Source organism: Corvus cornix, chromosome 13, assembly GCF_000738735.6.
Source record: "Corvus cornix cornix isolate S_Up_H32 chromosome 13, ASM73873v5, whole genome shotgun sequence".
Lineage (NCBI taxonomy): Eukaryota > Metazoa > Chordata > Aves > Passeriformes > Corvidae > Corvus > Corvus cornix.
Window position 1 is genome coordinate 14,636,847 of NC_046343.1, and position 15,937 is coordinate 14,652,783.

Sequence of the window (15,937 nt, forward strand, 5' to 3'; positions counted from 1 at the left end):
TGGCACTTTGTCCTTAATGCAGGACAGGTCAAGTGCTTTGTCACCAAGGCCAAGTCAGGACTCCCCCTTTTCCTTCTCTCCACTCTTCTCCTCTGCTGCCAGCTGGCTCTGCTGCATTGTACTGGGCCTTGTCTTGAAAAGGGGACCCTGGACCCAGCTTCCCAAATTGTCCATGATAAGAGAAGTTCACCTTTTGTTCAGAAAGGCAGTAGGAGGTGTTACGTGTTGCACGCTTTGTTTCTTGTTGTTTGCAACTTTCCGCAAACACCATTGGAACATTCACATGTCCAAGATTTGCCTTTTCTTTCATCTCTGGGGGCAGAGAGCCCCATGAGAGAAGTGTTCCTAATAGATTTTTTCTGTTCTAAAGGAAACAAAGAAAACAAATGCATAACCACTTGCGGCAGAACATGTGTCCTGCTCATCAAAACCGGAGCCTTGCGAACGGGCCAAGCCATCCACGTTTGGATCCTGAGGAAATCCAAATGGCTGATGTAAGACCCTTTGTCTCCACCTCCCTGCATGCTGCTGAGGGGCTCTTTTCCACCAGGGATTTGACATGGATGTGTATCCTTACACACCTGCGTGCGTATGTGTGAGGAGAAAAACGCAAACAAACTTGGGCAAAAAGATAAGATAGACATGCATAGAAACATTTCCAAAACCAACCTCTGAAGGGAAATGTGATTTTGCTTTGAACTACAGGATGAGATTCGGACATTTGGGATAGGCTTGTTTTGATTAACCAAGTGTGACCCTGATTTCCACTAGGAGAGATGTTCCCAGTGTTTCCTGTTTATTATGCTATCCTGTCAAGTCCCACTTTGCAGGATGATAAATAGGATCAGCGCGGCAGTGACCAGAGACACCGTGGTGAAGCACATCGTGGTGATGTGGTCAGCTGTCCATCAGCCCACCTGCCCACGCCAAGGGTTCTGTCCTGGGCAAGGTGGCGAGTCCTGGTGGGATGCCACTGTCACACCAATGAGAACAATTTAAGTCTCTTTAGGACAGGATCCAGAGGGCAGTTCGGCCACTCTTGTGACTTCAGTCGCATGAGATTCCCATCAAACCCCGTGAACTCAACAGGGCCATCAGTGGGCCTAAGTGCCTTGCTGAACCAGGGCCTTGAAAGGGGTCAGAAAAAGGGACGGGGGAGGCAGAGCCAAACAAGAAGTACTGTTAGAAATGAGTCCAATGAATCACCTGCAGGCTCTGTTGGGTCACCCTTTGGGTGTTAAAATTCAGCTAGGTTGGATCCCAGCCATGAAGGATGGGGGAAAGGGAGTTCTAAGAACCACAGCCCTCTGGTCCCATAGTACTGACTCTCCCAGAGAGCTTAGTGTCCCTGTGAAAAGCAGGACTGGCTGTTAGATGAAGGAGTATCTCAGATAAATATTTGGATCACATCTGGTGTTTCTGTAGGACTCACCTGTGACAGATTTCACGTTGTTCTCTTTTTGCTGGTACTCGGTCAGGTGCCTGCTGTGGGCAGAGAGGTGTCTCTGCTCAGTAGCTACACGTGGTACCACTGTCCTCTGGGGAACCCCCTGGCTCTCCAGACCCTTCTGCAGTCCCTGGACCACAGCCCTCTTCCAGTGCTCAAAGTGAAGGGGCACAGAAGAGCCTCCACTCTCCTTGTCCCCTCCCATAGGGTGCAGACCTTCTGGGTTCACTCAGTCCTCACCTGATTTCATCAGAAATAATCAGGCCACTTAATTTTTCTTCAGCAGCAGGTGGCTTCACAGACGGGTGGCTGATCTGTGTGGTTCTTCATATTTTGCAGTATATTTCTAAGAATGTTTCTGCCACTGAGCATGTGATCCGAAGGGAAACAGAGACAACCTTTTCGGGAAGTCACTCCTGCTCCCCATCTCACCACTGCTCCACAGCCACTCCAACGTCCAGCCAGAGGTGATGTATACCATTTTCTCTGGATCTTTCTCCTGCTATTTGCCATAGGATGGTGTGAGATTCTAAGGTTTTCCTTTCACTTCCCTTTCTGTTTTCACTTGGTGTTTGGCTCTGTAGTGGCATACAGGCCATGTCCACCCTGCAGGACTTTGCAGGCACAGCTGGTTAGTGAGAGGTATGGAAAAGTGTGTTCCTTGACCTGCAGGGAGGTGCCAGCAGGATCCTGCAGCACTGACAGAGCTGGAAAACAGGAGGAAATGAACCTGTGCTTCCATGCTTTGCACAGACCCAAACGGGAGGATGCATGTAGGAAAGGTTTTGCAGGTTTGTGTTTGCAGCCACACTGGACATCTGAAGTACTTCATTAAGCACACACAGGTTATCTGTTTCATATTTAAAACGTATTTGCCTTGTGGGAGACAAAGTACACAAAACACCACAAAATGTTTTGATCGGTTCCTCAGAGTCAGGGTCTGACTTGGAAGTCACAGGTTTCGACCAGAAAGAAAATGCTCTTGTGCAATTTATCAGCCTCAGGTGGTGGCACCTCTTTCACTGGAAGTCATTCTGAAGCTTTTGGGAAAAGTGAGTCTAGCAGGAAAGTACCAATCATGCTTGTGACACAGGATGAGACATATTTTTTGTTTTCATTTCAAAATAACCATTGGGGAAAGAACAGCACAGCTTGGAACCTGGATCTTCTCAAGGTTTTTGAGAACATTTAAATTGCAGATGGATTTCCCTATTTTTATCATGTCCAGAAGAGTTCTTCAAATGGCCTAAAGAAAGTCCTGTGTTGTTTTGAGTTTGGATGTTCCAGTTCCTCCTCTTAGACAGCTCTTGTGCTTCTTCCAGAGACTGGTTTTCCTTGGAGATCACTTGCCTTTGATACAAGTGGCTCACATCCTTCATTAGCCTGATGGGGTTGTCTCCATTCATGCAGGAATGCAGGAATTCTTCCAGCTAAAGCTCATAGATGGCTCCAGGCAGGTTTCCTTAGGGTCCAGGCATTCCTCAGGGTTGAGCAAGTACTCTCAGTTACAATGGGCAAGATCAACTTCAGATGTTGAACTTGGGTTTTCAGGTGAATTCCTCCCCAGATTCCTCTGGCTATACCCACAGCAAGTAGAGAGGGAGCCAGGGATGACTTGATGCGCTGGGAATGACTCCTTTTCCCAGGGAAATCCCACTCCTTGTGAGCTAGATGATACGTTTTCCAGGTTTTTGTGCATTCATACTCTTCAGCCCAGCCCTGGTTAGGTGTGTGCGAGCTTAAGCCAGGTGCACAGAGGCTCCTGTGCCTGCAGAGCTGCACCTTGCTGGCCTTCCATACTCACTTCAAAGGCCTGGGCCATCCCTGGGCACCTTCTGAAGATGCAAAGGTGTGTCTGGAGGGCAGCATTACCTCATGACAGCTGTAGGGAGGAACCTACCTTGTGTAGCTTCTGGTCCTGGCTACCTGCCACCTCATTTTCCTGAGTCAAGTGCAGCAAGCAGGTGCTTCTTGAAGTCACGCCAGAGGCAAACTACTGGCATAATCAGGCTCCATTTTAGTCCATCAGCGCCTCTAATGAGGACGCTGTTTGAAGTTATAAATGAGCATGTGCCTGGAGCCATCAATAATTAACAAGTTCTTGGGAAGTCTTAATGAGGGCTGCTCTCCTCTGTAAACCCCCACCCAAAAGTCCTCCACCCACACAGCTCCATCTGGCGCAGTTTGGGCGTTCAGAGGGGTTGCTCTAATGGATCATGTATTTCTGCAATGGTGGGGGTCAGCGTGGTGGCCGTGGCAGCAGTGGGACCCCAGCGTACAGGTGGCCCCGCGTGTCCCCGGTGAGTCCTTGTGGGATGTCCTCCTTGCACCAAGACTGGGGCAGGTGGGGCTCCAACTGCTCAGCACATCATAGTCTTTGTCTAGCACCTTGAAAGTGTTTTGCTGCCAGAATCTTTGGTAGACTTTGCTCTGCTAATTTTGAGTGGCTTCTCCTGGCTCCTCTCTGGTAGCGATTCCAAAGGGGCTGTCACTTGGCAGTGCAGGTGGCACATTTGAAGGAACTTGGCTGACTTGCCTTGGCATAGCCAATGTGTTGTTCCACACCCAGAACACTTTGCAAGCACAAAGCAGAATTGCCCTGGCCTCTCTCCAGAGGCTGTCCCATCCTCCTCCCAGCCTTTTATGCAGTGGTGGGATAAATACCTGCTATTGCATTGGTTTACTTTCTTTGTCCTCTAATGGCATCTCCCAGAAGGAGCAAAGAAAGGCAAATCAAAGGTAGGGTTGGGAATCTGGGCATCCCTGGCCAGATGTATCCTAATGAGAGAGAGAGAGAGAGAGAGAAGGGGGACCCCAGTGCAGAGGTGCAGAGCTGAGCGTGAGCAGTGCCTGTGTGCAGGTCTTTGGAGACGAGCTGGGTGGGGATTCCTTGCTCACTGTCCATACGGGCTTTGCTCCACAGACACGAAAGCCACACCTGGAGCTTGGAGCGAACAGAGAGTCTGACTTCAGATTCCCAGTCTGGGATAGTGCTGTCCTCAGTGGGAACCAGTAAATGCAACAGCCCTGCGTGCGTGGAGGCACGGGCTCGCCGCGGGGCCACCTTCTGCATCGAGGACCAGCGGAGGCCCACGACGCAGTACCGCGACTCGGTGGATTCCCTGCGGGACTCACCCCACAGCGAGAGGTCAGACCCCACTGCTTGGTGCCACCACAGCACAGCAGAGGCAAGCCATGCCTCTGTGCCAAACCCAAAAACGTTTGCCTTTGCCAGCCCTAGAGCAGCAGTGCTATGGTAGAATTGGGGAAACTTCAGCTCTGGTCCTACCAGAGGAAGCCACTACGCCAGGAGGCCGCTCTGGTCGGGGCAGCAGCCAGCTCTGCACCCTGCTGGCAATGTATGTTTGGAGCACAGGGATGACAGGAGTGGAATATGCCTGGCTGCAGTCAGCAACTGAGAGAACACCCTGGGCAGCTCCAGCAGGGTCTGGCCCTCAGGTACCTGGGGAAAAGGTGTCTGTCCTCAGCACAGTCCTGGATGGCCAGGTGAGAGGGTGCTGCATGTGGGCACAGCCCTGGGACACGACTCGGTATGACCCAGCTTTCCAAGGAACACAGCTGCAGAGCTGAGACACCAGCAGAGGCAGTAACAGTTGTCCTCTCCCCAGTCTGGTTCCTCATGGAGCAGAAGCACATCTCCACCCTTGCTCCAGCCCTTTGCAGGTAGCCATGAGTGACTCTTGGTGGCCACATGGTCGCTTTTGGGCAGTTACCCTTCAAGGCAGTGGAACTTGTCCATGGGGCAGAGGAGAAAGGCAGCATCTCCTGCTCTCATTCCTGTTGCTGGTCCATTCAGGCAGGCTGACCCAGCTCCTATGGAGATCTCATACATCACAAAACACAAGGGTAAAATGGCCCGGGATGAGTGAGGGAGCCTGGGCAGGTGGAACTGGGCAGAGACACCATTGGGAATGTCAAGAGGAAATAAGATCTGCTCCTTAGAAAGAGGTGATGCTGAAGGAAGGGCTGTTTGGAGAGGGGCTAGACCAGACCAGTGAGTGACCACACTGATGTTTTCACTGGAGTAGATGAAAGTGGTAGGTGGCTTCTTGAGACACAAGATTTTTGCTAAGTCAGAGAAAGCAATGCCCAGGGTTTCCCTATCTGCGGCCTGAGCAGGGGGAGGGAATTCCAGGGACCTTCCTCAGAGACATGCCTGGCAGCTCCAGAGGGAACAGAAAGCAGCTGTCAGGCAGATGAGAGGCAGTGAAGCCGTGACTCAGCCCGCTGGGAGATGCTGCGGGGTTTGCAGCGATGCAGAGTGGGAATTGTGCACCGAGTCCCTCGGGAGAAGCAGCTTGGGGATGTTCAGCACATGCTGCCCAAGTGCCCATTGAAGCCAGCAGCTCACCCTCCCTCGGCACAGCAGTGCGAGGTCCCTCCACGAGCAGGTTCACTGGAGGCCTCGTGGGTCCCTGGGCCAGGTGCTCAGCCCGGCGCGGGCTCAGCTGGTGTTTTTTGGGGTTGTTCGGTGTCTGAACAGAGGCGTTGCTTTTCCAGGTACGTGTCGGCCCTGACCACACCAGCACGCCTGTCGCCTGTTGACTTCCACTACTCGATGACCACGCAGGTGCCCACCTTCGAGATCACCTCCCCGAACTCGGCGCACGCCGTGTCCCTGCCGCCGGCGGCCCCCATCAGCTTCCGCGTGGAGGAGCAGCAGCCCCTCCTGCGGCGGTACCAGCTCCCCTTCCAGGACACGCAGAGGTACGACAGCTACTACCAAAGGAAGACCTACCTAAACGACAGCATGGGGAGCCTGCCCTCCAGCCCCTTCCGCATCACAGAGGACGACGAGTACGAGACGACGCAGGAGTATGTCACAGCGCTAGAGCAGCCAAAGAAAACAGCCAGCAGCAACAGGCGGTGGAAAAAATCCAAACTGAACGGGCACATCCCTCACAGAGCCAGAGCCGTCCGGGACTCCTTCTCCTTGAGCAGCGCCTCTTACAGCGAGTCTGACGAGGAGCTGGTGGCCGAGAGCACGCCGTTCCTAAGCACTCAGAACAATGAGGCGGCGCACACGGAGTCGCCGCCGCTGCACCGGCCGGGCGACAGCCGGACTCACTACTCGTGCCGCGGGCACAGCGCGCACGGCGACGGCGGCCGCGGCAGCCTCAAAGCGGACCCCGACCCTCTCTAGGCTCCTCCCGCTGCTCCCGCAGCCGTAACCCGCACGGAGGAGGCCGAGAGGAGGGAGGCGAGACGAGACAAAACAAAAACACAAAACAAAACAAATAAATATTTTTATTTTATATAAAAGAGGGGAAAAAAACCCAAAAAATATAACAAATAAAAATGTTTTATTTTCATTTTAGCAAAGTTGTCTTATAATAGCTAACGACAATGACTTTTTTATAGGGAATCTCTATTTATATGTAATGTCTTGATTTACAGCTTCCGAGAAAAAAAAAGTAAAAAAAAAAAAAAAAAAAAAGAAGAAGAAGAAGAGAAAACAAACAATAAAGTTGAAAAAAAGTGGGCCAATTTTTGACTACTTAAAAATAGAAAACAAAACTATCGTGGTGCCTTTTGCTGTATGCTAGTGCTGGGATTCATGCCGAGGATTCTGTTTCAGTAGCATTTTTAAGATCATAGATTTTTGTTTGGGAGACAACCTGTCAAAAGGGCGCTCTTCTGTTGGAAGAAAACAGCCTTGCCACTTTGCCCCGTACCCTGCTATTAATGATCTTATTCTTTAAAGTATTGTTTAAACACACATTAAGGACATGAGTGGGAGCATTTCCATTATCATGTCTAACGAGGATGTGTCTTGCCCTGTAAACTACTTGTATTTTCACTTAAATCAGGAGAAAAAGAAACCCAACAGCACCGTGCTGAAATGCAGAAATAACGTTTCTTTTGCCACACAGGTAGAAAGAGAAAACCAAATGGCGCAGCAGCAGCAGCCCTTACAATACAGCTCTCAACCTTTGGCCATCTCACCGGTGGGTCTGGAGCGGGGCTGGCACAGGTTCGTGGTGAAGCGAGGCAGACACCCCTGTGACCACGGTGGGTCACACCCGTCACGTACCCTTGAATCCGGGTCGCTGAGCCTGCCCTGGCAGCCGGCCCCGCGCGGTGGTCCCGGCGGGCGAGGGCTCGTTCGGCCGCGGTGCCCGTGGCCACATGGCCGCCCCACCGCCGTGCTGGCCGCGGCCTCCCCTCGGCTGAGCGGCGCAGCGTTGGCCGTGGGGCTGCCGGAGCTGCGGTGTCCTGCGTGACGCCCTTGGCCGGGGTGCCGGGGGACATCCCCACGGCGGTGCCATGGCGCGGACGGCCGCGTGTCACCCTGGACACAGAGCCGGGCGGTCGCCGGCCACGCTGCCGCAGGGGTCAGTAGGACCCCGAGCGCTTTGGGCTCCTCTTGTGGCCCCTGCCTTGGCCGGGCAGGGCCGTGCGTGGGGCAGCCCAGCGAGCGGATTCTCCCGTACGGCCGTGCCACGTGTTGTAAAGACAGTTGTTACCGTCACGTCCTGCCATCGATGACGGACGTCGCGTTCCCAAACTCGGAGCAGCTCTGGCCATCGGCTCTGTGGTGCAAAGAGACAGTCCTGCGTGTCCAGGAGGCAGAGCATCCCCCGTGGAAGTGCCCCCCTCTCCTCAGTTCTCTGCAGCAAACCTGTTTACATTGTAGCCTGACTTTTTTCTTTTTATATTTTTACTTCTGCATGTCCTTTGCATTTCAGATACTGTAGATTGGATGCATGGTGAAGCTGTGACTGAGAAGATAATACAACAATTGACAGTGTATTATTTCATTTAACTTTTAGCAATAAAGTAACTAAACCCTCTATTCCTCACCCATGATGGGGTCAGATAGAAAACTCTGCTAATTTGTCATAAGATGATTGTCAAAGTTTGCTCTGGATTGTCTGAATGTCAGAACTCTTGACTGTTTAACACTTGAACATTTTTTATATTATAAATAAAATAAGAAATAACAAGCTGTGGGCTGCATTAATCTCAGGCCCTTTGGGGGGCAAATGGGGAGCTGTGACAGGCACCATAGACAGAATCACAGACTGGTTGAGGCTGGAAGAGACTTCTTCCACATTTCCTGCTCCACCAGGAGCTCCACCAGCTCACTCAGAGTCAGCTGCCCAGGCCTGTGCCCAGTCAGGGTTTGAATATCTCCAGGGATGGCAGTACCACAACTGCTTTGGGTAACCTCTGCCAGTGTTCGGTCCCTCTCAAAGCAAAAAGGTGTCTTCTTGTCTTCGACTGGATTTGCTATTTTTTAATTTGGGCCCTTTGCCTCATGTCCTGGACACTGCTGAGAGGAGTCCAGTTCCCTCTTTTTCACTGCCATCCATTTATACACATGGATAAGGCACCCCTGAGCCTTCTCCTCTCCAGGCTGCACAGCCCCAGCTCCCTCATCCTTTCCTCATATGAGAGATGCTCTGGTTCAGTAAAGACCTTTATGCCCACAGAGACATAGGTGGGTGTTTTTCTACCTGGCATGGATATTTGACCTTCACTGCAGGGCTCAGGAGTGGAGGCTCACTGAGGTGAGTGAATGCTACCCACACATCTCCCAGGGGGATGCCATTCCAACTGCAGACCTGGAGATAGCCCTTCACTTCAACCATGGAAATTTTCAGTTGTGCCAAGAGAGGTCAGGATGCTTGGCATGTTCTGTGTCCTGGCACCTATTTCAGTGACTTCACTGGAGTGGAGATGTGTTGGGTCCAGCCCTGCCAGCACTGTGCTGCCATGCAGCACTGACCCCCCCACAAAACAGGTCCCTTGTTCAGCCCCTCCGTAGGAAATCTGTGTCTCTGGCTGTAGGGGACTCACTGACAATGTGGTGCTGTCACAGCAGCACAGTCCCTGAGGTGGCACCCATGGCTCCATCCAGCTCAGCTCTCAGTCCCCTCTTCCTGCTCAGTGACAGGAACAGGTATCCAAAAGTCCCAGCTGAACTCACTTAACAGGAGAGGGATCTGCTATGCTGAGTCAACCCTGTTGGAATGGGTAGGTTGGAACTAGATGATTTGTAATGTCCCTTCCAACCCAAACCATTCTATGATTCTATGAATGCCCAGAGCCATGAGAGAAGTCCCCGGCCCTCACAGTGCTGCCCATGCTGGAGGCCAGGCAAAGCACACCCATAGCCTGGGCTTCTTCTGCTCCAACCCCCCCAGGATGCCCACTGCCCTGGAGCTGACCTGGCTGGGTTACAGGCCATCCCAAACATTCATTGCATGTCCTGTGGGGCCTCCAAATCAACCGGAGAGCTCAGTACTCCCCCCTGACCAAAGACACCTCAGCACTGATTTCCCAGAAGGTTAAAGGCTGAAGGGTCCTGCCGTCCTGCCACAGGGCCCATGTCACCCAACAGCAGTGTGCAAAGGAGGTGTTCAGTGACCAGACCCGGGGATAAAGGTGGTAGGGCCAAGTCCTGATTTGGGTGACATTTGCCTTTGCACACATCACGCCCCACTTTGCTGCAGCCCCAAGCCTCGCCGGATGAAGGCAGCAGCGCAGCTCTGCACTCTCCCATTGTTCTTGGGACATGCTCCGGCTCCCCATTGCCTTTGATCCCCCATCTTAGCTCCTCGGGTGGCTCCTGGAGCATGGTGAGATGGACAGGAATGGGCAGAGAAATCCTGACCCCTTGGAAGGGACACATGTGGAAGATTACCAAGGCTGATCCCTGGGGAAACCAGACACATGGAAGAGAGAGATTGGGTGCCTTTGGCTTCCCAAAGCAGCCCCATCTCCCTGCCTGGCTCTCCTTAGAATCTGTGAGCTCCATTCATGGAGAAGTCCCCCCAGGGCTGGCACAGAAGCATCTGCATTACAGGAAGGTGCAGCTCTTGGGTCTCCCTGGCATGCAGAACAACCGTGTGGCCAAATCTCAGGGTGTGCTCAATGCAGCTGATCCCCACCAGGAATCTCTCTGGGTCCCTTGGAGAGGAGCTGTGGGTTTGCCCTGCACAGGGGGATATTTCCCTGCTCCATGGTTTGCAGGGATCTGTGATGTTCTGCATCTGCTGAGACACCACAGAGCCATGGCAGCCTCAGGATTCTGTGCAGTGATTTTTTTGTTAAATGTGCTCCTTGATTCCCATAACTGTGTTCTATATTTAGAGGCAGTTACGCTACTTCAATTTTCTCTCCAATTGCCTCTGAAGGAAGCCTGTATCTCTCTCTTTTTTCCCTGGCTGGTTTATTTTTAGACTCCTCATTTCCAGCCGTGTGTATTCCTAGGGTTTTGCCGTAAATATTTTACAGCAATTTTCACAGGTGGGGGAGCCACCAAAGCCTCCTGACAGCTCTACTCCACATGGATAGTGCCTGGAAAGCCCTCCCTGAGGAGAAGGAGTTGCTCTGCTGACACTGATTGGTGACACAAGCAGGAGAGGAGTGTTGGATCCTGGCTTTGGGGTCACAAAGCCTCCCCCACAAAGAAGTCCCTCTAAAATGAATTTGGCATCAAGTTGTGCCCAGGAGAAGTGGCCTGGCAGGGAGGTCAGGCTCAACCACCACTGCCAGGTGAGGTTGTGTGAGACCCGAAGCAGTCGTGGTGCCTGCTGGAGGGGCTGGCACAGGCTGGGGATGTGCCAGAAAGTGCATCTGAATAACTCCAGGAGGAGAAAAGGATGTGGCTGCCTAATTCCTCTGAGATGCTGCTCTTCTCTCCTAGTGGTGGGTGGCTGAGTGCTTGACCTCCAGGGAGGGAAAAAAGGGAGGAAAAAACCCATTTTCTTCCAGATCACAAACTGAGGCTGTGGATTGGTCAAACAAGGTATTTTTGGCTGTGCCCTCGTGTAGGAAAGATGCTCTTAATGCATTTTCACATGCATGTGCACCTGGAGCAGGACTTGTGCACCAGGCAAACTGCAGGTTTAACGCTCTGAGCTGTCTTGCCAAGCGTTGTCTGACATCAGCTGCTGCCCCTTCCCACATCCATTGGGTGGTGAGTCTCGTGGCTCTGAGTCTCTTCGCTGCTGCCCAGAGGAGACTTTGCGAGATCTTGCTTCTCTCTGCCAGTTACTCCCAGCTGAGGATGGCAGACTGCCACCTTCAACTGGGGGCTGAGCTGCTCTTGGTGGCAGCTCAGACACACTGCAGATGTCACTGCCCGCTGGAAGGGATGCTCACAATGGGAAGACTGAGGTACAAAATACTACCTGGGATTTTGGAGAGAAGGAGTTGGGTCCAGTTTTCCTCTGGACTTCCACTCTGGGAGTCTGGGCACCAGACACTTCATGTGAGTAGGAACATCTTGGAGGTCTTCGGGGCAAGGAGTGTCTGTACAACACCTGACACAAACGCAATGATGCCTTGGAGAAACAGCCACAGACTCCTCTGGGAACCATTGCGAGAACATCTCCAGGGCTCTTGGGCTGATGCAGGGATCTGTAGGCTGCATGTGGACAGACACACCTGGGATGCACTGGACGGAGGGAAGAGTTACTTGAATGTGTTCCCAAAGCAATCCAACTATCCTCACCTGCTCCAGAACCATCCAAGAGGATGGGTGGGCTGGCACCCACTTGTGGAAAGGGATTGATGTTTTCTGGTTCTGTCTGTCCATAGGATCCCAGCTTTTCTGCATCACGTGCTGGTGGAGATCTGTATCAGCCTGGCCTTCTGGTGCTGTGAAATCTGGGATCGATCCAGCATGTGGTGGAACGATGCTTCAGACCAATTCTCTTTACCAACAGATTCAGCTTTATTGTTATTCTTTTTTTACATGATTCTTAGTGCATCATTTCAAATAAACTATCAAACTGTACAAAGAAACAGAGATAAAAGAAGAGGTGATAAAGTTGGGAAGAGGTTTTTAGTGTCATGAACCATCATGGAAAACAGTAGTCCATAGCTCTCAAACACTGAAGGTCCAAATAAATCTTATTTTGTTTGTTTAAAAAATGCTGCAAAATATAAACAATAAATGACTGTAATTAGCAGCTACAAGATCCTTCAAAACTGGAACTTGATTACTGTGAACGCACCTAGGGGAAAGAAAAGCGATCTGAGATAAAGGATCAAACAAAACAGTGAAATAAATAAAGTGTGGGAGGACAGTCGTGGCATGGAAATGCAGAGGAATCACTTCAGCACAACAGTAAATCATTGGACCACAGACAGCAGAAAGGAACAGAAACACAATTCCCACTTAAAAGAGTACAGCATGTGCATCGCAGGATGGAGGAATACAGCAGGGACGGGCAGGTGGGATCACTCCTGCACACAAAGGTTCCACTGGAGCTTGCGCACGGCTCCAGTTGTGCCTCGAACCCAGAGCGGTGGATCCCGTGGTTGCCAAATTAGCAGCTGCTTGGGCAGTTTGTCTGAATAAGCAGGAACAGGAGAGCGATGTTTCACAGCAAAGCCAGGTGGGATTTCCATTCGAGTAAAAAAAAAGGAGAAAAAGAAAAAAAAGGTACATAGCTACTCCATTTTTTCAGAACATCCTGGTGGGCTGGTCAGACCCTCCACATCCCTAGTGTCTTCCCCAGGCAGCTTGCCTTCACTTGCACACTGAGGTTAAAAACCCACGTTAAAGTTTCCTTATATATATATATTTATTTATAGATATTTATATGTATATATATATATATATAAAAAGGATAAGGTGACAGAGGGCACTTCAGGCTTCTCCTGCCGCGGGCAGGTGACGTTCCCACATGCCGTGCTGAAGACGCCTCTCGCCGGGGCGGTGACCAGCTCATGACACCTGTCCTGTCGCGCCGTGCTCCCCTCGGGGCAGGGACGTGCCCCTGCCACCCTGTGCCCTTCTCTGGGAGCGCTGGTGGTGCCACAGACCGGCGTCTTGGCTGAGTTTCCTGCACTGCCGGGGACTGTGACCATGAACCGCTGGGGACTCCAGGGAGGGAAGGAGGAGAGACAGGGCTGGTGGAGGAAAGAGCGACCCAGCCCTTGAAGAACCAGCATATCCCTTTGTTGTGCAGGCTGCAGCAGGAGGGAAAGAAAAGCCACTGGTGCAGTTGGGAATGAAGAAGAGATGATGCTGAAATGCCAGAGCATTGTCAGAGAGTGTCAACTAAAGCTTCTTTGATTTCTTTCACTAGAGCAATCCCCATGTCATACATGTCTACAGTTTTGCTCATATAATTTCCTAAGTAAAATTGTGCTCATCAATCTAAGTCCAGGAGCGCAGAGCATCGCCGGTTCATCCCCCTGTGCACATGTTCCTTGTTAAGTGTTCTGCTCTAAAATGTCCTTTTCTGCCTTACAGCTGAGGGACATGTGCCCTTGGCTCAAGGAAGGGCTGGAATGCGTCTTCCGCAAAGCAATGTCGTCGGCTTCCACCTTGAAGAAACTGGTCTCAATCCTCTCCAGGTCATCTGTCCCCACTTTTATCTTCATGCACAGCAGGTTGATGTATGTTTCATAGCGGCTCTTCTGCAGGGAAAGAGGGAACAGAGAGCCTGGGAACAGGGACAGGCCACAGTGTGTGCGGCAAGCAGAAACAATTCCATCTGCTGCTGCAGGAAAACCCATCCTATACCATCAGCATCCCACTAATCACACCCCACAGATTTAACTGCAGCACAGTGCCCGGTCAAAAGTGCAAAAGACTGATTGTTTGAAGGTCTGAGGAGAAAGGTGTGTGTGGGTGTGTGTGGGACTCTCCAGTTGCTTTTGCAGGTCTTGGCTGCCATGGTGATTGTATAAAAAGGATACTGGGGGCAAAATGAGATCAACAGATCTGCTGCTTCCTGATTCAGGAGCTCCCCTTGATTGGTTCAAATACTTTTCCTTGTCATTGTTTCCATCCAGTGGTTCAGTTATTGCTGCTGAGTTGTGCCCCCATTGCTCCTCACAGAGCACAGCATAAAGGGAGGCATCTTCTCTGCCTGGATCCTTTGTTCCAGTGCTAGATGGGATCTTTTTGAGGACTTGTGCAATACCTATCCTTTCTCTTAACATCTCAGAGGCAGCCTGTGCTGGCTTCTTTGTCAGCACAAAGAAACAAGCATTTCTGGAGCACATCTCATAAGACAGAAGAGATGAATTATGCCCTGGAAGTGCCAACTTCTCCTTGAAAACTGAAAAGGGAGTCCAGAGAAAAGTTCAGATAGAGACTTCTCTGCAGGCATCCAAAACCAGATGCTGGAAAAAGGGAAGCAGCAGCAACTGTTTGAAAGGTTGGTACAAAGACAAGGGAAGCAGCAGCTGGGAGCTGTGGCTTTGGAGAGTAAGGCTGGGTGTTACACAAAAGGATGGTGCAGCCCTGGCATGAGGGAGGTGGGACATTTCCGTCCTTAGAGATTTTGAGGCTCGGCCACTAACTGGCCCACTCAGTCTGGGAATAAGACTAGGAATAAGACTAGGGATAATCCAAGTTCCTGCTGGAAGCCAGCCTAGAGGCCTCCAGCAGTCCCTTCCCACTGACACCTATGTGCAGGACCCACACCATCTGCTCAACTCTCACTGGAACAAAATACCCCATTTCTCCCACAATTAAATGCTTCTTATACTTTACAGAGAGTTAAAACTTATTTACATGAATCCTGAAAGGGTCTGTAATCAGCTGTAATGCTGGGTTTGGCTTTGTTTACAAAAATGGTTGCAGCAAAACAAGATTAATTGTCCCAGGGATTCCCTTTGCTTTTTATTGATGTTGCTGAAAAAGACTGCAGCGCCCTGAGAACTGAACCACTCTCTTACTTGGGACCTGAGGAAATGTCAAAATTTGGCACAGCAAAGGCAGACTTTCTTTCTCTTGTCAGTTTTCCCCTTCTCTGGTTAGAAATCACAGAGAGAAAGAAATGTTTCTTATTTCTATTTTTAGCTTCAGTGCAAAACAGTGAGGCTTGTTGCTGCCCCAAGACACCCATCCAGCTTGGGAGCCCTTGTCCTTCTCTCTCCTTTCATGCTCTCCCAGACTCACAGCACCCCCTCTAGAGTTCTGTTCTCCTTAATCAGCCAAAATACCATTTATCACAGAAAAGATGAAAGTTCCTTTACCTCAAATATTAGGTAATGTTCTTTGAGCCTGTATTCCTCAGCCTCTTTTGACTTGAGGCTCTTCTCTACAGGATGTAATTTATGCTCTGCTAATTCGTCTGCAATCTGCTTCATTTTATTTTCATGAGACCTCAGCTGTTCCTCCTGCCGAGAGAAGCGTGTCAGGTATTAAAACGTGGGAGTGCAGCACCCAAGTGCTCCGCCTGCCCGTGGCTAGGGGAGCTCTCTCTGCAAGGGCACAAGCTCAGCTACTGTGCTGGAGCCAAAGGTGCATTGTGCACTCGCAAATTATCTGATAAGGAGCAGCTCAAACACAGGTATTGGAGTGAGAGCAAAACTCGGGTATCTCCAGTGCCAAGAGCGGATTTCTTTGGCACCAAGGCATCTTTGGCATCATAAGCACAAAATGCTCCTCTAACGTGCATCCTGTAACAGCCAGGCAGAAGCAGCACTGTCCCAAGAGCTGCTCATCCTGCTCTTTTTGGAGATAGAAGTACCCTCCCCATCTGGGCTCTG

At 51.1% G+C, this 15,937-nt stretch overlaps 2 protein-coding genes across 6 annotated transcripts in view; one reads left to right on the forward strand and one right to left on the reverse strand.

Annotated features, from left to right (window-relative positions):
• NRG2 (neuregulin 2) overlaps nucleotides 1-8,417 on the forward strand; it is a 156,250-nt gene extending 147,833 nt beyond the window's left edge. For all 4 annotated transcript variants that reach the window (XM_039559363.1, XM_039559364.1, XM_039559361.1 and 1 more), the window contains 4 exons: nucleotides 371-494; nucleotides 1,787-1,914; nucleotides 4,371-4,595; nucleotides 5,969-8,417. In XM_039559363.1, coding sequence (XP_039415297.1) covers nucleotides 371-494; nucleotides 1,787-1,914; nucleotides 4,371-4,595; nucleotides 5,969-6,611 — 1,120 coding nt within the window. In that variant the 3' untranslated portion in view covers nucleotides 6,612-8,417. The remainder of the gene's footprint in view (nucleotides 1-370; nucleotides 495-1,786; nucleotides 1,915-4,370; nucleotides 4,596-5,968) is intronic.
• Nucleotides 8,418-12,131: 3,714 nt separating this feature from the next.
• Nucleotides 12,132-15,937, reverse strand: part of PSD2 (pleckstrin and Sec7 domain containing 2) — a 71,697-nt gene continuing 67,891 nt past the window's right edge. For both annotated transcript variants that reach the window (XM_039559360.1, XM_010406264.3), the window contains exons 15-16: nucleotides 15,422-15,565; nucleotides 12,132-13,852 (exon numbers count right to left, since the gene is read on the reverse strand). In XM_039559360.1, coding sequence (XP_039415294.1) covers nucleotides 13,646-13,852; nucleotides 15,422-15,565 — 351 coding nt within the window. In that variant the 3' untranslated portion in view covers nucleotides 12,132-13,645. The remainder of the gene's footprint in view (nucleotides 13,853-15,421; nucleotides 15,566-15,937) is intronic.